This window comes from Solea solea, chromosome 15, assembly GCF_958295425.1.
Source record: "Solea solea chromosome 15, fSolSol10.1, whole genome shotgun sequence".
NCBI lineage: Eukaryota > Metazoa > Chordata > Actinopteri > Pleuronectiformes > Soleidae > Solea > Solea solea.
In genome coordinates, this window is record NC_081148.1 from 5,689,553 (window position 1) to 5,711,190 (window position 21,638).

The window sequence follows — 21,638 nt, forward strand, 5'->3', positions numbered from 1 at the left end:
AGTTACACTGAAAACAACTGCTCTACAAGTCACTAGTCCCTCGTTTGCGTGTGTCGCGTGGAAAACGAAGTCACGGCTGCAGTGATGACTCTGCCCACATTATTATGTTGTGGAAAACCAAAACCGTGCCGTGCCGAGTTGAGGCGAGCTGGGACTATAGGTGGAAAAGGGGCGTTTGAAACATGATTCTTTGGTCAAACACAGCAGACGAAAAGCTAACACGATGCATCAGAAGTGCATTATTTAGTTCAGCTCCTTAAGAGGTTCCTCTTCTGTTGGAATCAAAGTGCGCACATTTAGTTTCCAGATGTTTCCTTGAGCTCTTTGAAGTGATCCTCTCTCATTGGTACGTTATAAAGCACAAATATTTCGATCAGGGATCAATGACTCACCTGAGGAGAACCGGACGGCAAAGTTCTTATACTGTTTTAAAATCTCTAATTTTAGGATGATTTGTAGAATAAGTTGCAGGATGTGCCGCATGAATAAATCTTCTTCTTGCATGAAACTGCATAAAATGTGCACGCAATAAAGTTTGTAATAACATCCCATCACAACAAAAGTGTTTGGTGAATAAAGGATAGTAAATTGTGGAGGATGTTGTGTAATTTTGTTCACTGAAGCTCGCTGTGTCGTCTGCACCTCCGTGTGTGCTGTCATGATGTTACTCAGAACAATCAGTGCAGTCTTTTAAGTCAGTTGATGTTACATCACCGCAGAAGACAGATTATCATCTTTGACATGTTCTTAAAGATCACTATCCCCCGCACTCCTAACATCAGGTTTCGTGACTATATTTATCACATCACCACAATGTAAAGCTGTATCTCATATTACCCAGTATCGTATATGTGCTATAGGGAACGCTCGGTCATAACAGACGTTCTCGCAGCCTGGCTGTTCTGTGTCGCAGTTAAAATCTTCCTGCTCGTCTCCCCAGGATGACTCGGCAGCCGTCCCGAGCACGAGGATGCGGAAGATAAACAGGATGGTCAGCCACACCTGTGGAGCAGAAACCTAAATCAAACAGTCACATCAAACAACATCAGGTGGAAACAATTCAAATGATCAGCTCTTATTAGTGTGTGCAAGGTAATTATATTTTATATCTGGGTGAAAATGTGTGTTCTTGTGTCTTTGTGAGATTTTGAGAAAGTGAGGACATTTTGGTTTGGTCCTCACAGGTCTTTTTGAGGATTAAGACTTGGTTTTAGGGTCAGAATTAGGTTCAGGTTAGGGTTAGGGCCAGCTTTAGCCATTTAGATGTGATGGTTATGTCTGGGAAGTGTCCTCCCTATGAATGCTGTGCAAACGTGTGTGTGTGTGTGTGTGTGTGATACCTTGCCCACAGAGGTAGAATGCTCCTGTACTTCCTCCAGGAAGTTTCCCAGAAGACTCCAGTCTGCCATGGCTGATAAAAGCTCAGCACAGGTTTTTCTCTCGTCTTCTCTCGACTCACCTGAGGGACACGCAGAGAACACACAGCTTTCAGGTCCCTAAAGAAGCAGCTAATATTCAGGGCCACACTCTGTGGAGATAAATATCCAATCGTTATGCTCCAAGAGAAGTATGTGGAAATGTTGGAAAAAAACCTGCGATATGTACCAATAACTACATTTTGTGGAAAAGTATTTTAATGTCGTATTTTCGTGGGTGGTTAGCAGTGTGTGTGTGTGTGTGTGTGTGTGTGGTAAGCAGCATTGTTTACAGTCTACTTTTTCCTTCCCCGGAGACAGACAGATGACGAGTGTGGGAACTGAGAGGGAAGCTAAACTAAGACATGGGCACAGACATTTTTATTAATGGGGTCAGGGCAGTGGTGGAGGGAGAGCATCACAGGATTAAGATAAGACACGCACACACACACACACACACACACACACACACACACACACACTTTTAAATAAGCCTACGCCCAGCAGTGTTCACAACGATGTGAAACCTTGCTCGGAAAAAGTTCAATATTACTTTTTAAAAATATTCTACATCATATAGTGGAGTTAAATGATTGTAAACCAGGAAATAGTGATTTAATGTATTTAAATCAAGAAGATTTATCCTAAGTCCAACGTGTTGAGAATCCATGGACTTGATAATATCTACAAACAACTTCTTTAAAACTACACTTTCACAGGTGCTAAAACTAAAAGCCCTGTGACATTAAGTAACGTCAGGACAGCAGCATTGACATGAGAACAGTTTAATTCAAGTGAGGTGGATATCTGATGATCTGTATTCGCTGTGTTTCTGGCAGAGTTGTTCAGGATGATAGAGGAGACAGTGTCACAAAAGACTATAGATTTTTCTTTCACCTTCTAACATGACTAACACTAAACTGGATTATAATCTCATTGGCTTGATTGTAGATTCTAGGTGCCAGTGTGTGATGGCCTCATGTCTAGTCACTCGTTGTGCACCAGTGACTGTGACTGTCGCTCGAATTGGAATGGATTATTACCAGGTCATATTGTAATATGATATATAGTAATTAAATAGTAATAATAGTAATAGTAAAAACTGCATTTTTAGAGCTGGATGATTTCAAACTTTTACTTTCAAGTGTCCCTTTTTTTTTAATGAAATGCCCTTCATTTGCCCCTCCCATCCTGTTTTTGTGAAACCTTCTTACTTTGAACAAACTGTGTGTGTCTGTGTGTGTACTTGTATTTATATCCTGCAAGGTCACACAAACTTGTTCTTATATCTTAGCGAGGACACATTATTCACATTATGCATTTCCTAGCCCCTTACCTTATCCTTTATCATCACAACTAAGTAAAAGCAGGTCTTAACCTGGCTAAAAAAGCCCTTTAAAGTTGCGAGGCTGAGAGAAAATGTCCCCACAAAGATAGGTTGTTATGTCTTTTGGTGTGTGTGTGTGTGTGTCTGTACTTGTTACTGCTTTAGGACTGGTGTGTGTATACATATTTCTCAAGTGCTGCCAACATCATGAATAACAATATTACTTCCTTGTATAGACTTTCGCCTGACCTTTGTTTTGTGTGTGTGTGTCTGTGTGCACACCCATTACATCCAGAACTCAGTATTGTCCTGTATCCTGTCTTGATAACACACACACACACACACACACACATTCTTTTTTTGCTGTTCTTGTAAAATAATTAACGATGATCCGCTGACCTGAGGATGTCAATCGGATGAACTTTAACTCTTTAGAAATAAATCTTAGAAAACGTTATAAGAGTTTGCCAGTCAGCATATTAATAGTTCACATTGGGACAGGACTCTTTTAATGAACACACAAACAGCCCTTAACCGGAGGGTGACTGGTTTGAATCCCGGCAAGTCAAGGGTTGGTGTGCCCCTGAGCAAGGTGCTGCTCATAGTTCAAGCAAATTTCCTAGTAGAGGACGAATTTCCCTAAGGTGATTAATAAAGTACAATTTATTACAGACATAATTTGATAGAATGGAACCTTTGGAGAGCTTTTTAGATCTTGTCAAAATCTATTATTTACTTGTCTATCTGTGAAATAAAATAAATTAGATTTCCAGTGAAATAACTGATATTGAAGATTCTCCATCACCTTCTTCCTGACTACAGAAACCTGCTATTATCCTCTAACTTCATTGTGCAAATCCTATTGCCATAATGACTTTATAATTATATGTTATAATTAGGAGGCGCAAAAAGTTCCCTTTTATGCCAAATACTGTACATCATTGCTGAGCACTGAGAGATGCACTGAAGAAATGTCACAAATGTAAGTTTCAGTGGAAAAACATCTCAATGGACTATTTTTCACCAAGACAGCGATACAATTATCTCAATGTTTTTAAATTGAATTAAATACAAATACTTGTGTGTAATATTTAGTGACTAAATACGTCTGTGAGAGACTTTCACACACTTTACCTGTATTTGGATGCAGAAGCAGGGAGATGCAGCTGGATTATGACCCGAAGGATTCTTAAGAAGGGACTGCTCCCTTCCTCAGAAGTTGCAGTTGAAGTGCTCTGAATGAGCCAGGCACTTTTTCCTCTTCCACTGATCCTGAGCGACACTTGTTTGAATGTGAGGTGGTTGTAAAAGTCCAGTTGTTGTGTTACTGTGATCGCCTAATGGCACAGCACAAAGAGAGAGAGACAAAGAGACAGAGACAGATGAGCGAGTGTACGAGTGGTTCTGTCCAGATCAAGTGATAGAGAGACAGCAGACAGATGTGTGCACTAGATGAATGTCTGAAATCAGTGAAGCCTGAGACTGCAGTTTGTACCAGCCTCCTCTCTCTCTCTCTCTCTCTCTCTCTCTCTCTCTCCCTCCCTCTCTCTCACGCCGTCATCTGCATCTCCAGAGGAAATGGGCCTGGTGCCTTGCTGCCTGCTATTCAACTCTCATGTATGTGCATGCATGTGTTTGTGGTGTCTGGCATCTAAAGGAAGTCAGATATTGTACTAGGACACAATGGCTGCAGGTCCCAGTCCTGTCCTCCTCCATGTCACCCCTTCGCTGCTCCATTAATCTCATCAGTCCCTTTGTCAACTCCTGTGACTCGGAGCACAGACTTACATTAAATCCACAAACAAGTCTTTGTACTGTCCGTGATTGATTTTTATTTTTCAAGATAAAGCCGTAGATAATGGATGGATGGAAGTGCCAGTCATGCACAGCCCACATGGACATACAAGACTCAAACTAAGACAGAAAGAAAGACAAAAAGAAAGAACAATTAATGACTACCCCTGGAAAACACTTTGGTAGTTTTTAGTAGACGGAGCCAGTCTAGCTCCACCCTGTCCTTACCATTTTACTCTGGTACCCAGAGGGAAAAGTGCCATAAAATTAAACGGTTGGGGATGGTTATTTTGGTACTATTCCTAATGGAAATGCAAAAAAAAAAGAAAATGATCCATACCGTACTGTAACAAAACAAACCAAACCACTCAGTGGAAACACAAGTTAGTGGCATTGGAAGGAAGTTTCCATTCTGCCAAATGGCCCTTTTTCACTATGGTATCAGCTCGCCTCGACTTGATTCGGCACAGCACAGCACAGCATGGCACGGCACAATTTAGGTTGGTTTTCACAACAAAAATAGTACCTACTCAACGTGGGCCGAGTCATCACTGCATGGCTGCATGAAACTGCAGTGACTTATGCGGTTTTACACTCGACACACACACAAACGGGTGACTAGTGACTTGTAAAGCAGTTGTTTTCAGTGTAACTGAATCATGAGAATCAGTTAATTAAAAATATTTGTTCAATACTTCCTCCATGACCGAAGCACCTCCATCTGACACAGTCACTGGACCGAAATACAGGTGATGCAGCTCGCAATCAGCAGTGCTGTCGCTAAATACACCAGACTCCTCTATTAAATATTGAGATTTCAGAAATTTCCCTGGTAGTTGTTGGAGATTAACCTACATTTTTAGGATTGTTAAGTCTTTTTAACTGATCTACAGTCTGGCATTGTTCGGCTTGATTCTTGTGTCGGACGTCTCTTCCTGTGATGGCACTCTGACCAATCTGTGGCCGGCAGTCTGACGACGTCACACATAGTATCGCCTCAGCTCGTTTGGAACCTTGCCTGGTACCAGGTACTATGCTAGTGGAAACGCAACTTAACCGTGCCGTGCCGTGCCAAGGTGAGTCGGAAGAAACATGCCAAAAGTGTTTGATTGCTTTATTTGAATTTTCCATTCAAAACACCCCCACAATTACAACTAAGATCAAAATATCTGACCTTTATTTCTGTTAATAAACTGGCAAACGTGCAGTGTCGTTACGTGTCGTTGGATCAGTAAAAAAGAGCCCGGTCTGTTTTAGGAGACAGGGTAGTGTGTATGGTTTGTGCTGCAGCAGGAGGGAGCTGGTTGTTCAACATCATGTTTAAGTGCAGAAGTATTAAAGTGTTCCTGTCTGTCTTCATCACATGTCCTCTTTATCAGTGACACCGCAGCTAATCAGGAAGACTTTTATTTTGGCTTGAGAGTGCATGGTTGTATAAAGAGAAAAACACTGTAAACATGTCCGCTCATCATCTCGTCACTTTAGTTCAAATTCAGTGAAGGTTTAACGCAATTCATCGAGTAGTGACCTCTGTTTGCTTTACACTAATGACACATATTACCAGAGTGATGGTTTACACACAGTGTTCATTGAACTCACACACGCACTGTAAAACACTTAATGAGTGTAAAATGGCAGAGGGGTTAATATTTTGTCAGAATTTCCCTGCAGGTTTCTTTATTCAGCGTTGATAATTTGTTGGGGCTGTAGGATTTTTTTTCCACAGATCTTGTGATGGTTTCCTCCAGGCCAGCGTGCGTGTACAGAGAGCAGAGTTTCCCTCAGTTAATCTGAAACAGTGGTTACAACATGTGACCCTTAAAAACATGGTGGTAGGCAAATCTGCATAACCACAATCTATTTTTTCTCCATCAGAAAATCAGTGAAATGACACTGCACTGACAAAGCTGTGACTGGTTGGAGAACATACTCTGGGTAGGGAATGAGTCTTTACCCCAAGAGAAGGAGTTTTTCGGGGGTCTTTTTCATGAGTGAGCGAACAATGGAGCGTGAGACTGGAAAATGGGAGCAGTGGGAGCGGTATTGTGTTTGCTCTGGCGCACCATTGTGACAAAAAGTGAGCTGAGCCAAAAGGCAAAGCTCTTGATCTACCAGACAATCCTGGTTCCTACCCTCACCGAAACGGACAAGATCGCGAAAATACGAAATGGGTTTTCTCAGAAGGGTGGACGGGCTCTCCCTTAGAGATATGGTGAGTATCAGGCTCAGGCAATGGTGAACTCACAAAGCAGAATCCTGGCAGAGCAACAGTGTAGGGTCTTTAGTCGGGCAAGCGTCGGTACACAGAGATCAGTCCAAAACAGGCAACAGTATCCAAATTGGCAGGCAAAAGAAAAGTCAAAAACAATCACGGTCAAAGCACTTAGTCACTAGGGAATAACGAATATAACGCTGGACAATCTGGCACCGAAGGAGGGGAAGACAGAGACTAAATACTCAGTGACAATGAGACACAGGTGCAACACAGTAATCACACAGGAGGGAAACTTGACAGGAAGTGGCTCTGAAATGAGACAAGACATGAGTACCAAAATAAAACAGGAACCAATGAAGGAACAGAAAAACAAATAACATACAGTAACTTAAAGGACAGAACGGGACATGACAGTGAGAAGCTTAGTCATCCGGGAGGGACTCGGTGTAGAGCTGCTGCTGTGACCGAGCCTTTGCAGTGGCAGCTCCTCGACTCTTTTAAATCATCTTTAAAAACCTACTATTACTCCATGGAGTTTAACACAGTTTGAGGTGGACTCCCATGAGTTTTAACTCTGCTCTGAATTGTCTTATAAATGTTTTATGTTTCTATTTTTACTGATTTGATGTTGTTATTTGACATCATTCTGTACAGCACTTTGGTCCACCTCGGTTGTTTTTTTAAATGTGCTCTAAAAACAAATTTGAGTTGAGAGTTGAGTTGAGTAAGGGAACCTGGTAAGGATGCCATCAGGGCAACTCCATAGGGAGATGTTCCTGGTACATCCAACTGGAAGGATGCCTCGGGGCAGACCAAGGAGCAGAGATTATATTGCCTCGCTGGTCTGGAAGCACCTGGGGATCCCACTGTCAGACGGATAATGTGGCTCGGGAAAGGGAAATCTGCAGCCCCCTACTAGAGCTGCTATCCATGTGAGAAGATCTCGGATAAGTGGTTGATGATGGATAGACGGATGGATAGAATTGAACTGCCTTCTACTGATGCTCCAACACATTTAATTAATGCAAACACTAAAAGGTTAAATGCCACAAAACACTGGCAAGCTGCAGATTCACACAGCAAAAACTTTGTTTTTGGTGGTGGCTTTGCTCTTTTTCCTTTTTTTCCTCAAACACATGACCCTTTTCATCAAAGTGAAACTTTTACGCACAAGTTCAAGCTCTGCACAAAGTGTGCATGAGACTGCAGAACTCTGAAAACAAGACTTCATCTTGTTCCAAACTGCTCCAGGTGGTGAGACATTTTGCCAAAAAGAAAAAAAAAAAACCTCCTCACAATGAAACTTTGTGTGAATCTCTTTGGTGAATTTGGCACATTTAGAAACTCTATGATGTATGAAACGTGTGGAGTGTTCATTTAATTTTCTCAGACATTTGTCTCGGCTGAAGGTCAGTGATTTTTTTCATCGTTGGCACTAAAACCAAAGTTTCTACTGTCTTTCATTTCATCTCAGATGAGTTTGGGTCCAGAGAACTCAGTGATATATATATATTATTTAATGCAGTTTCAGGTTGAATTATTTCAAGCAGTGGTGAATTATGTTAAGTGCCAATGATTTTACAAGTCCCCCCTGAGCTCATGTTGTTGCGTCCATCACAGTCGCATGACGCTTTCTCAAATAATACCACTGGTCTGATTCCCCTGACTCGCTGAATCGTGAATTTACATTTTTTAAGATTAAACCTTTTGTAGATACATTACAAGACCTCAGTGTGGACAGAGCCAACATCAATCTGATAAGTAACACCTGTGCTTTCACTGCTAAGACCTGGTTAAAAGTGTCTGGTGTGCAAACGACTCATTTCAATAGCGTCACATATCAAATTAACAAATACTCAATTTTAATAAAAAAAAAAAAAAACACCCTTAAAACAAAGAAACCATTTTATATGTTTGGTGCATGTCCTGTTTGGCAACAAGGAGTGTTGCACCTGTACTGCACCCAGCCACCAGGGGGCGATGATAGAAATGTTTTTGCCTCACTTTTTGGAGCTGCCATCCATCTTCATATTCAGTTCATGGTCTACACTTAGTCAGTTATGTGTAATAGTTACCTGTGGGTGATTTAGATTATATTACTTATAGTGTTAGCATTGGTATATAATAGTGTTTTTGTTTTTATAACTGTCTTTCAAGATGTTGCTTGTGAATTAGGTCCTGATAAAGTACTCAGTTATGTCATTAGTCCGTTGGCAGACAACATAATAGGTCTTTTTTTCTTTTCTTTTTTTACTTTTATGGGGAAAAAAAATCAAAATGTCCATTGTTTCACATGTCTTGGACATGAAGATGTATTGTTTTCTAGTAAAATGAATATCTTCTTAATGAAGATTGGACTTCATGATGGAACAAGCCAAGTATAAACCAGTTGTGCTATTTCATATGATAATGATGTTTAAAGGTCCAGTGTGTAGAATTTAGGGATGATCTATTAACAGAAACTGAGTACAACATTTTAAAGCATTTCTGTACATTCTGATTCTTCTAAATCAGTCATTTTACAAACATTCATAAACAGGAAGTGAGAAAGATTGAGATTCTACATTCTGTGTTTTATACTAATGTCAATAACGTCACTATTATATACACTTTTAAATAATCCTCTAAGACTTCCAAACTAAAGGAGAAACTTTCACATTTGATTGTAAGTGCTGTGAATATAACATACATATTAAACATTAAAACAATATACTAAAAACATATTTTCATAATAACTGTGACTAGGTATGGAGAAGGATTTTATTTTGACAGGTGGGAATATGAAGACTTAAATCAAACGTATTAAAAAACATACCTACCAAAACCATTATTTGATACAATTATAATATTTACACAACACATCCATTCATCAGTACGGTCTCCAGACAGACTCATCACCTCTTAGGGAAAAACATGCCCCCTCAAAGTAATTGGTCAGTGCATTGACAAAGTTTCTGTCCTCCCCTGCTGTTTGGAGCGGTTGGTTGGCTCCACAATAGAAACCACCAGACTGGAATGGACCACTGTGGCTCACCGGAGGGGGAGGAGGCGACAGGTAGGAGTTGTATGGAGGAGGCTGGGTGGAGTAGGGCAGGGAGGGGAGGTGGTGCATCCTGGGACTTGGAGTGAAGGAGGATGCCAGAGAGGTGACATGGCCCAGGAACGACGGCTCACTGGTCCACAGAGAGGAGGAGAAGGATCTACAGTCTGTTGAGAGACAAAAAACATTTCTGTTGACTGTCTGGTTTCACAGACATCAGTGTCCTTCCTGAGCTTTCAACCTCATCTCAAAGCTTGTAAGTAGTTTTTTATATATATATATATATATATATATATATATACTGTATATATACAAATGATAAAGTTTTTCTCCTTTTAATTTTCAAAGTTCAATTCATTTCCCCGCAATGTTTAAAAGTAATTAAGTGAATTTATGGTGTACAATTTTGAGGTTCCTCTGGTTCCACTTGTTCCACTGCACAACATTCTGGAGGGAAACATTTTACAGTTTTAAATATGCTGCATTATTATTGCTCAACTTATCTACACTAAATGTTATTAGTACTGTAGAAACAGCTGCGTTTGTGACGATTAAAGAGATTGTTTTCATGATCTTGCACCTGTTGATGCAGTGCTGCTACCTGGAGGCCTGAAAACCCCTGACTTCACCTCCTTCTGCCTCTGTCCTGTGAAAGATGGAGAGGAGAATTAGGAAAAGAAAATGCCTCAGACTGAAATACATAATCACATAACACCTCTGGTGATTACTCACGTCTTGGCAGCCGCGGTCCATCCACGGTGACTTTGATGGCTCTTTGTAGCGTGGCAATCTGAGGGGGCGAGGTCAGAATGTTGATGGAGAGGTTGAAACTCTTGCCTGGAAAAGTTGTACAATTTAGGTTTCACAACAACACGTTATAAGGTCAGCTTTATATGCAGGGGATAAAATTCCTTCTTTCTCTGCCTCATCTACCTCTGCCGCTGCGGCCTATGAAGCGGAGGTCGTTGAACTGGGCACAGCCTTGCTTCATGGTTGCTGTGGCGTTTCGCAGCTCGGCGCTGCTGTTGTCGTCGTTGCCAGCCATCACTGTGACGACCACGCCGTCTGGCACATCGTCGCCCACGGCAACCACCTGGAGGATGGAGAAAAGTCAGGGATAGTTCCTTACCGTATAGCACAAAGGCTTTGAACTGATAGGTAGACAGATGAAATGATAATTACAGTGAAGGCTCTTGGCAGGGTCTTGTTGCACCTCCAGTGCTGTGGCAGGCTACTGCACTGGAAGTTGGGGCTGTCAGTCTGAATCAAGCCTCTGGGGGACGCTGTCCTGTGCTGGTGCAGGGGCCGCACCTCCTGGTCCTCCACTTGGAGGTTGGTGGATGTTGGTGTTGGTCGATGCTTCACCACAGGATCTGATGAGGAAATTTTTTTATTTTTTTTTTTACATTATGTCCTCCTAATTCTTGCCACATTGGTCTTGAATATTGATCCTTTTTGTAAAGTGTTATGATAATAATAATAAAGAATTAAAATGAGGCTCTATAAGGTCACATGATGCCACATTCCTGAGCTGCATGAATACAATCTATCCTCAGCATACATTTGAAACAGCCTCCACCGTCACACACAGGTCGACAGCAGACACATCGTTACAGTCAGACCCTTTAAAAACATAATTTGACATGACAGCAGTGTGTACCTGAATAAAGGCTGAGGGGAAGGCAGATCTGATCACAAGTGACCACATATGATCAAATGACATATACAGTTTATATACATATATATGTACACACATATATAATGACATATCAAACAAATGATTTCTTTGTTCTGTGGAGCAAAGAAACCAGAAAATATTCACATTTAAGTAGCTAAAACAAACTTGTTTACTAATGAAAAAACCCTCAAACCGATCAATCGATTATTAAAATAGTTGGCATTGGCAATTAATTTAGTAATCGATTAATAATCGATTATTTGAGTACTTGTTTCAGCCCTAGACAGATGTATTTTTATTTTTAAGCTCCATTGTAAAGAGTTACATAACAAAAACGACCCGTACCTGCATCAATAAAGACAAAATAATGAAAATAATGTTTTCAAAAGTTAAATCATCATCTTATATTTGTATGTGTGATCATCACAGACATAGAAACACGGAGGCCACAAATTCTGACACCTGCTGCGAGGCTTTTTGAGCAGAAACGACAGAAAACTACAAATACCACAAACCTCTTCCGCCCCGAGTTTCATACGTCATCAAATCGCGCAGACAATCCGAATAATACGACGAAGTATCAAGCGGGGGATTTGCAGCGTCGTATTACTGAACTTATTTGGTGAGTGTTTCGGATGAATTCACGTCTTTATCTGTTTCTGTGGCTCCACTCGTCCACCTCCACCACCTCCTCCTCCTCCTTCTCCTCCTCCTCCTGCTGCTCCTGCTGTCCAGCTTTTGTGTTTTCGTCACCACAGTGTTTGAATAAGAGCAACCTGCGCTGTATTATCATTCACATTTCACTGCCGGAGGGGAAGTTACTGCGGTCACGCCACCTGTGTGTGTGCGCGCGCGCGCGCGTACGCACGTGCGTGTATTTACATTTATTTGTTTATATGTATTTGTTACCTCCGTAGGACCTTTTCTATTATTGCATTGTAAAAGTATTGTAAGTATTGTAAAAGCTGTTTTTGATTTGATTTAAAACTTGGTATTAGTATTAGTATAAGTGTTAAAAAGACATACCGCAGTATATTAACATTATCTCCAAGACCAAAACCTGGTCCTAATGAGGCAGAACTTCATTTCTGAGGAGCTGGTAAAGTTTAGAGCTAAGGTGAGGGTTAGTCATTAATAATGTTAGGGATAATGCTTTGTTTAGACTGTGAATAGGTGTCTAAGCAGTGTCCTTAAAGAATAGCCGCACAAGCCTGTGTGGGGCTGCAACTAACCATTCTTTTCATCATCTAATCTTTAATATTCTATGTGTTGAGGAAAGAAAAGCAGAAAATATTCACATTTAAGAAGCTGAAAAATCAGAGGGCTCAATAAAAACACTCAAACCAATTAATCGCAACATCCCAACACTTGTGTGGTTGTGTCTGTGAGGACACATTTAGGTTCAGACCTTTTTACGGGGACATATTAGCAGGTTGTTACCACCTATGCTATATGCTATTAGTTGGTAATTCTGAGCCAGGAAGTCCCAATTATTGTTTATTATCTCTTCCTACAATATTCAGCAAATTTCAACAACTCATACATCAAAATCGTTGGCTCCTTCGGGATATTGGTGCAAACATTCGCTTTTTTCTAGTATTTATTAATATTTCTGCAAATTTTCTCCTATGCAAAATGAATGGAATGTGTATAACTAAGGCAACAGCACGAGCACTCCCCATTCCCAACTGGATTTTCTCATTACATCATCATCTAATGCTCTTTTGGTCACTATCTTCTACATTACACATACATCAAAACGTTAGCCTCCTTCAGGACAGTGGTGCTAAAAATACTTTATTTTCAACAATCAGGATTAAATTATATTAGTATTTATTTGAGTATTCATTAGTTATTCACCCACTGCTCTATCTGAAGTTGTAATAGTCAGTGTTTGTATACATTTAACAGCTATGCCAAAGAAGAGTAAAAGGTCCCAGTGTTCAAAACTTTGTTGGCAGCAAACAGGAACTACTGGTCCTCACTGCAATAACTTGGTCAGTAATACACAAGAGTTATCATATCATCATCTTCTGACATTTTTTTGTGTTTATGAGTAATTACACAAACACAGAGACACACACAGGTTTGCACAGCTATCCTTTTAAGGACTTGCTTTGACTTCCATTAGTTTGGACAGCCCTACCAAAGCCTTATTCCTAACCTTAACCATAACCACCTTTACTTAAGCACAATTCAAAATCAGAGGAACTGTCCTCATGGAGGTTTTGGCCTCTAACTGCATTTTTTTGGGGAAATACATTATATTGTTGAGTTAATATTTATCATCTTTTCTTTTTTCTTTTTTATATTAGGGCTGTATAGGAAAACATTGTCATGTTTAATATTGTTGTGATGAGATAAATTGAAAATTAAATAAACAAATGCTTAGATACATGGTGAAAGTGTTTTTCTGCTTTGGGTTCTCTACTACCATATATTCAGACATTATGATACTGAACAATTATTATAATAATAATAATAGTAATTTTGTTATTATTATTACTGAGTTCTTGGTTGAACAAAATTAGCACAAGGTGAACGTCTATTGCAGTTAAAGCTGTTCTTGAATTTTGTTCAAATTGCAAGTATTGATAAACCCAATGATGATAATATTTTACTATATTATGATAGCCCGACCTTGTTCAAGTTTGTCTGGAGATTTTCTAAAATTTTTGTTTCTTTGTTATATGCAATGCTTATTATATGATCAATCCTTTGGTTATTTTCTTTGTGAAAATAGAAAATTGTGCAAAAAGTTAATGCATCCCTTTATTTTTGCTGGACATGCAGTCCCTGTAGCATACAATGTTAGTAGAGTTTTGATAACTTGGCATTTCTTGCATGTTGCTGCAAGTGAAGTGTCTCCAGGGATCAGATATATTACTCATCTTACTGATAGTGAACATATGGCGTGTAGAAAAAAAGTGAATTTATGAGATTGTGATGTTGTGTGGTGTGAGGGTGAAGTCGTTAACGCAGGTGTGTTTCTTTGTTTGATTGTCATCAGACAGGAGTGGTTATGAGCAGTCCCATGGCTGGTTCCACCGCCTCCAGTTCTAAAGAGCGTCCAGTCTCCAGGACCAGCTTCATCCCAGAACTACAGAGCATGATGTGAGACACACACACACACACACACACACAGAGGAAAACTCACCCCAGTATAGCATCGGGCTGCTGCTGCTGAACAGACTGTTTGAAGCCATAGAAACCTGTTTAACAAAGAGTTTTGACTAATGACACAAAAACCAAAACAGGACATAAACTCAAACACACACAGACAGATAAACAGTCCACCACCTTTTTGTTTATAATACACTAAAAACAAAATGAAGATATACTAAAAAGGCTGTTTACTTTCCAAAAGATTTGTTTTTGATTTGATTTAAAACGTAGCATAATAATAATCTTCTTTGGTAGTTAGCTGTGGACTGGACATCTTCATCCTCATCCAGCGTCTTGGATGAGAGTCCGAGAGGCTGAGTATGGTACATTTGTGCAATAACATCCTTATTAACTCCTGCAAATAAAATGGCCAACTACAGGATGTAGGACTTTGTCAAAACAAAATAATTTAACATTAAATCACTTTATGGAACGAAATATTAAATCAATGGAAGCTATTCATAATTACAGGAGGATTTCTGTCTCAAACTTGATGAGGACATTTTTGACATTTGACAATGAAAATAATACATTTTCAGTAAATGCTGCAAAATTATAAAAAACTTTTTATTTTACACAGTCTGTATGGTTTTTATCTGCATAGAAAATAAATCTGTCATAAATCCTTTATGTAGAAGCTGTGTAAATGCTGGGACCTCATCTGTGTGTGTGTGTGTGTGCGCGCTTTGAGGTACTCACCGTGCCTTTTGTGTGTGCGCTGCAGAGATGTGATGTTGGTGGTCAGAGAGGCTAAAACCCAACTAAACCCCAAAAACCTAAAACCTAAAACCAAGATTGAAGACTAAAGCCAACCTGCCCACAACACCAAACCCAAAGCCAGTCTCACCTGTGCAACTGACCAATCAGCTGCTCCCAGTGAGAAAGAGGGGAGGGGGGGGGGGGGGGTTTGTATGTAACAGACAGAGAGTAAGGGGGAGAGATGAAGAGAAAGAGACGCAATGAGAGAAGGAAAGAGCTTCAGGATGTGGGTTTTAGGTTAGTTTGTCATCATGGAAGTGGTTTCTCTGGATGCAAATTGTGGTCAGCCATCCTGTGTGTGTGTGTGTGTGTGTGTGTGTGTGTGCGCACGTCCATGCATGTGTGAATGTGTGATGGAGAGAGACTTGATTTCTTTTCTTTTCTTTTTGCTTGAAAATTGACTTTCTTGTGATTTGATATGCAGACTGCTGCTTATACAGACATTATACTATTTGTACATTTCATCAAAAATAACCTACAGCTTGTACAACACTAAAGTTTTGGTATTAATACCAAAGTGATTCATTTTCTTTATCTCATGAAACATATTTCTCTACAAACATGTTTTTATTTCATCAGATTCAGACAGCGACATTCACAAATAACATCATTTCAATGAAATTAAAAGTTATAAAAATTCTTTAGAATTTCATTCATTTAAAAAAGCAGCATACAACAGAAGAAAATTCAGTTCAAAATTATGAAACTATTTGGTTTCGAGAATATGTGGAGAGAATAAAACCCATATTTGTCTGGTGATATTTTTAACAGAAACATGAGCTCATTTATTTCAAAGCAGCAGAAAAAATGTGTTTTATGTGAATTATGAGGTTAAAACAAAGAGGAACATAAACGCTAAGAATTGTTAATAAGCTTGTGAATGAGTAACATTTGTAATAATTAGCGGCTCATTATCACCTGCAGAGTAACTGCTATGTTTTTCTCTGCATGTGTGTGTTGTCCAGGTTTGCACTGGGAGACGCTCGCAGGCCTCTGCATGAGACAGCTGCTCTGGTGGAGGACATTGTCCACACACAGCTCATCACTATGGTAACATATACTTCTACGCACATGCTGTATATCAGGGATCAGCAAGTAAAAGTGGCCGAGGGTCACAACATTGTATCTTCATCCGGCAAAGTGCCTTAAAAAGTCTTCTGTCAGAAACAAAAACCTGCATTTGCAAAACACAATACACACAAACAATAATGTGGACGTTGTCTTTCATCACCACCTTATTACAAAGACAAATCGTATATATGTACTGTATGTATATACAGTACTGTGCAAAAGTTTCAGGCACCACCAGCTCTTTTGTTTTTCTGTCAAATTCTGTGATCATTGGAATTTGGAATGAAGTGATGCGACTTAAAGCTGGTCTTATATATGAGCGAGCTGTCAATGAGTTGAACTCATGCAACATGTGCATGTAATGCTCAAGCATGTCTTGAATAAACCTGGCGTAATAGACGTTTTTTTACAGCTGATATTTCTTTAAATGAAATAGTAGAACACAGGATTTACCAGTAACATTAATTAAGGTTCCACTCTAGTATTAACAGAGTTGTGTTATTGTTCAAGTGTAAGGGTAGATCACGCTAAATACTTGACACCTGTAGAGGATGGTTTGTTTTGTTTTTTCTTCTTCTGGATGTGTTCCAGTAAAGTGAAATAGAAATAATGATCCTCTATTGTCGTTATAGGATTGCTAAAACAACAAATCTAATGGTGGCCTAAGACTTCTGCACAGTACTGTGTATATACACACACATATATGTATATGTACATGTATATATGAAATATATGTGTTGTATCACATGGCTTAAAAATGAAATGTTGTATCAGTTTAAGAACATCCAAAAGGATCATTATGATAAAACGTGAGTTTGTGGCATAACTGCTGCTCATTGGCCCTTTAATCATCAGCTGCATCAGGTGTGTGAGGGAGCAGCTCTCCGTGGATCAAGGGTCATTTCTGCCGAGGACATCCTGTTCTTGATGAGGAGGGACAAGGTGAGCAACAAACAACAACAACAACTTTATTCAAAATAAATGGGTTGTAGAAGGGAAAAAAAAAACTTTGCCCTCTCCCTTCCTCTTTCCTGTTTGCCTTCATGTCTCTGGATCAGAGGAAAGTGGCGAGGTTATTAAAATATCTCCAGTTCAGAGATTATAAATCCAAATTACTGAAAGGTATGGAGGAAGACGACATGCAGCAGGAAACAGGTAGATACACTCACTTACTCACTCACTGCACGTGCTCAGGATCTGTCTCACCTGGAGAGACAAATAAAAACAGTTACAGTTAATTGCGAGTGATTTCTGTTTGCAGACCGGTGGGGCAGTGCTGCAGGTGCCACAGGTGCCACAGGTGCTGCAGGTGCTGCAGGTGCTGCAGGTGCCGCTGTCGCTGGTAACCAGCGACGGCAGAGGTTGGCCCAGGATTTTCTGTTATGGATGGATCAGACTGGTGAACATGTGTCACTGGCTGAGCGACAGGAAGTGGACCCTGTCAAACAGGAGAGGATGGAGGTCAGTGTTCATGACGCTCCGGCAGCACTGGTAGACAACAGAGACTTTATGTATGATGTTTAATTGGGCTCCAATTAATTATTATTCTAATAAAGAAATTAAAAAAAATATAAGTTTTTAATAGTAAGTGTTTGCACACATGCTTAAAATCCTTGAAAGTGCTTGGATTTTTGATCAAATATAAAAGTATTTCTCTCACAGCAACAATATCTTTCTGACTCGATATTATTAGATAAAGAAATACAACAATTCACAGTTGATTTGCACTTTGTGAAATTCTCAGCGTAGCCTGTTTTGACAACAACAACCAAACAACGTTCACAGTTAAATCACCTTTCTTCTCCGTTCTGATCTCCGAGGTCGCCTTGTCCATGCTGACGTACCTTCACGCTGCTCTGTGATTGGCTGATTAGATATTTGTACTAACAAGCAGCTGAACAAGTGTTCCTAATAAAGTGGCGAGTGAGTGTATGTGTTTTAATTAAATTCTGCTACTGCAAAACACAGTTTTGGTTGTTTATGGGACAGTAGCATTTATTTTAATGTGACTTAAAAAGTGAGTATGTATATATTCCTTTATGTAACTTACCACAGCAAAAGGTGCTGAAAATAGACCTTAAAAAGTGCTTGAATTAAACCTTTTAAAAGGTGTTTGAATCATGAAGAGACTGAACACACTAAAAAAAATCCATTATCACAATAGTTGGTAATTAAATTAGTAGTTGTTTGCCAAGAAATTCATTGTTGAAGCGCTGATTCAGTATTTCCCACAATTATTCAGTTTTAATGATTTTTTTTTTTTTTAATGCGGAGCAAAGAAATCAGAAGATATTCATATTTAAGAAGCTGAAAAATCAAGTAATCAAGTAATCGTTGCAGCTCTAGTCCTGATGTACGGTGTTTGTGTATTTGCAGCGTTTAGAGCGTCAGACCCGGACTATGGACCAGACTCAGTACTTGGAGTTCTGTGAGAGCCGACAGCTCAGCTTTGGTATGATTTCAATAATCACACAAATTGACTGTTTTAAATCCGTATTACATCAATGATGATAGTTTTGTAGCCAGACCTTACTTCCTGTTTGGTCTGGTTTATCATGAGAAGTATGAGTTACCTGTGCAGATCATTTAGGGGAAGGATCAGAAACAACCAGACAGTAGGAGAGGCTGATATGAGTTCCAGAATCAAAATCCTGTCTAAATATCAAAAACTCAAATTCTTCTGTTGTCATAAAAGAGATAAAAACAGCACATGTTCACATGATGATGAATGTAATTCCAGCGAAGAAAGCGTCAAAGTTTCGGGACTGGCTGGACTGCAGCAGTTTGGAGCTGAAACCCAACAGCATCGCCATGGAGATCCTGTCATACCTGGCCTATGAGTCTGTTGCCCAGGTAACACTTTTCAGTCATGATGATTGAACGTGTCGCGCCGTGCCTCTGGTCAGTGATAAACCTGGTGATTAAAAACTCTTTCCTGTCTCTCTCTGTCTTTTTTTCCCAGATTGTGGATTTGTCTCTGCTTGTGAAACAGGAAATGACAGCCAAGACCAATCCCATCAGTCATGTGATCTCTGCCAGTTACATCCACTACAACACACACACTGAGGTACAAACACACACCTGCACCATGTCGTTTAAAATCACTTACACCAGATTGTGAAGTTCGTGGAGGTGTCGTCAGTGAGGTCCATCCTCCGTCTTTCCCCTCCGTCAGGTAAAGAAGGATCCGGACTCACCTGAGGCCACTCCCCCCTCCACCCCAGGCTCCTCTCACTCGTCAAAGCCCCTCCCACAGGGAAACGGCAGTCTGGATAGCCGGGCAAGACAAAGAAAACGCAAAAAGGTGTGTGTGTGTGTTAGTGTGTGTTAGCTGCAGTTGTTGTTTGTCTGTTTAATAAGTGTTAACTCATTTCAGATTGGCAAAAGCAGTTATTATCAGTGCAGGATTAAGATTACTATGATTGGACATATTTCAAAGGCTTCTGTCATAGTAATAGCTACAGAATATGACCATGTTTTATATTTTCTTCACATATCGTGTAGATCGTGCATAGTTTTTCAGTCAGAAGGATGAATTTGTTCTCATATGTATATATATTTTCTACAGTTCATTTCTATATATGTGTGTGTATATATATATATATAGAAATGAACTGTAGAAAATGTTCAATGACTGAGTTTGTGCCTGTGTATGAATCAGTAAATGTAGTATTGTGTGTTTCAGCAGAGCTGTCCAGTCACAGTGGAACCTCCTCCCAGTGGAGCCATCCAGCCCTGTCACATCAGAGAAGCTATTAGAAGATACAGCTACAGACACACAGTATGTACACACACACACATACATGACATGAGGGATAATGTGCACTATATCATTTTCTTGAATAGCCTTTGAATACATGTGTTCATTGAAGCTCAAGTGCCTCATTTACCTCTGCTAGTACAGTGAAAAAGGTCTTATGCCACCGTTAGATTTGTTTTCATGTCTACTGCAATACAATCTCTAAAGCTAAATGGAATGGAACCCTATTTAAAGATATAATTTATTTATTGTTAATTTGTTTATGTCCTACCATTTCATGTTAAATGTCTACTACGCCAGGTTTATTCAAGACCTCTTTGAGTATAACAGTCACATGTTGTACGATATCATTCCATACAAAATGCCAATGATGACTTGGTGTTTAGTGAACATGAATTCATCATTTTGCACAGACTTTTGCACAGTACGGTGATATTTGTTGAAATCCTCATTCACATAACCAACAGTCACCAGGAAACCACAGTTTATTTCGATAATAATTAGTATTTATTCAGATATAAGGTAGTTGTTGTCAATGGTATTGTCCTCCCAGTCCTCACACCTTGACTCTGTTTCTAGCAGTGGACACTAGGTATCGTGTTCATAGTTGTGGGTGGAGCTTTGATGAGGACAGCAAGGTTGGGTTACATCAGTTGCAGGGTCCAGACTTGTTCTTCATCAGATGTTTTGTCCCCCAGATAAACTTTATTTATTGATGAAATGACAAGGATTTCAAAACATCATGAACTGGTGTGTAAAGTGTTGCTGGTTGTTGTCATTGTTCTGTGTGGACTGTGATGATCCAACAGCTCAGATCTACTACAGTCCTCATTCTGTCCACAAATCAACATGTTTGCATCAACAGCTGTTTACAAATCAATCAAGGACCAACATCATTTCACCTGCTTGTTGGTGGAAAACAATGTCAAGTAGTAGTTTGCTCCATTTAAATTCACTGTAAAACTTTTTGTTCTCCTATCAGATGCTTGTAGTTTAGTTGCCAATAGCAAAAAATGTCATCCTTAAAACAACCGATCCCTACACACCGACTGCTGCCCCTCTTTTAAGGAGACAGTGGGTTTGTCCTTGGCCTGAGATCACCCAGAATCACACAATGATTCCAACAACCAGTCACACTTCAGTAAACAAACTTGCTTTAAAACAACACATCTGATCACAGAACACTTGTGTATTTCTCTCTCTCTCAGAGTGCTTACTGGAAGAGTGGGATGGCCTTCCTCGCCTGCTGAGGATTATTAAATTACCAGAGATGTTCTTCCATGTTCCTGTAAAACTGTTTTTTCCTCATCGTTCTAACAAAGAGTTTTCAATAAAACAGTTTTTTTTTATATATTTCACAGACCCAACCTTTTATTAAAATACAATCTACACGAGGGAAACACTCATGATAATA

At 39.7% G+C, this 21,638-nt stretch overlaps 3 protein-coding genes across 6 annotated transcripts in view; 1 reads left to right on the forward strand and 2 right to left on the reverse strand.

Moving 5' to 3' along the window:
* The window catches only part of LOC131474328 (gap junction alpha-5 protein-like), a 5,334-nt gene extending 3,902 nt beyond the window's left edge, over positions 1-1,432 (reverse strand). The window contains exons 1-2 of the mRNA XM_058652139.1: positions 1,341-1,432; positions 838-1,002 (exon numbers count right to left, since the gene is read on the reverse strand). Of these exons, the coding sequence (XP_058508122.1) occupies positions 838-1,002; positions 1,341-1,409 (234 nt within the window). The 5' untranslated portion in view covers positions 1,410-1,432. The remainder of the gene's footprint in view (positions 1-837; positions 1,003-1,340) is intronic.
* An 8,149-nt stretch (positions 1,433-9,581) lies between these two features.
* On the reverse strand, positions 9,582-12,088 carry runx2a (RUNX family transcription factor 2a). The gene is made up of 6 exons (XM_058651219.1): positions 11,985-12,088; positions 10,974-11,164; positions 10,725-10,884; positions 10,524-10,628; positions 10,372-10,437; positions 9,582-9,958 (listed from the first exon to the last, which is right to left on the reverse strand). Exons 1-6 carry the CDS (start codon positions 12,010-12,012, stop codon positions 9,621-9,623), a joined length of 888 nt encoding a protein of 295 aa, XP_058507202.1. The 5' UTR covers positions 12,013-12,088; the 3' UTR covers positions 9,582-9,620.
* Positions 12,015-21,558, forward strand: supt3h (SPT3 homolog, SAGA and STAGA complex component). 4 transcript variants are annotated; one of them, XM_058651213.1, is made up of 12 exons: positions 12,015-12,091; positions 14,480-14,583; positions 16,359-16,443; positions 17,320-17,406; positions 17,523-17,619; positions 17,726-17,925; positions 18,841-18,916; positions 19,205-19,317; positions 19,427-19,531; positions 19,640-19,768; positions 20,135-20,245; positions 21,433-21,557. In XM_058651213.1, exons 2-12 carry the CDS (start codon positions 14,492-14,494, stop codon positions 21,472-21,474), a joined length of 1,137 nt encoding a protein of 378 aa, XP_058507196.1. In that variant the 5' UTR covers positions 12,015-12,091; positions 14,480-14,491; the 3' UTR covers positions 21,475-21,557. The 4 variants fall into 4 exon arrangements, with proteins under 4 accessions (XP_058507196.1, XP_058507197.1, XP_058507198.1 ...); XM_058651214.1 differs by having other exon boundaries at positions 20,150-20,245; XM_058651215.1 differs by having other exon boundaries at positions 20,153-20,245.
* Positions 21,559-21,638: the final 80 nt, after the last annotated feature.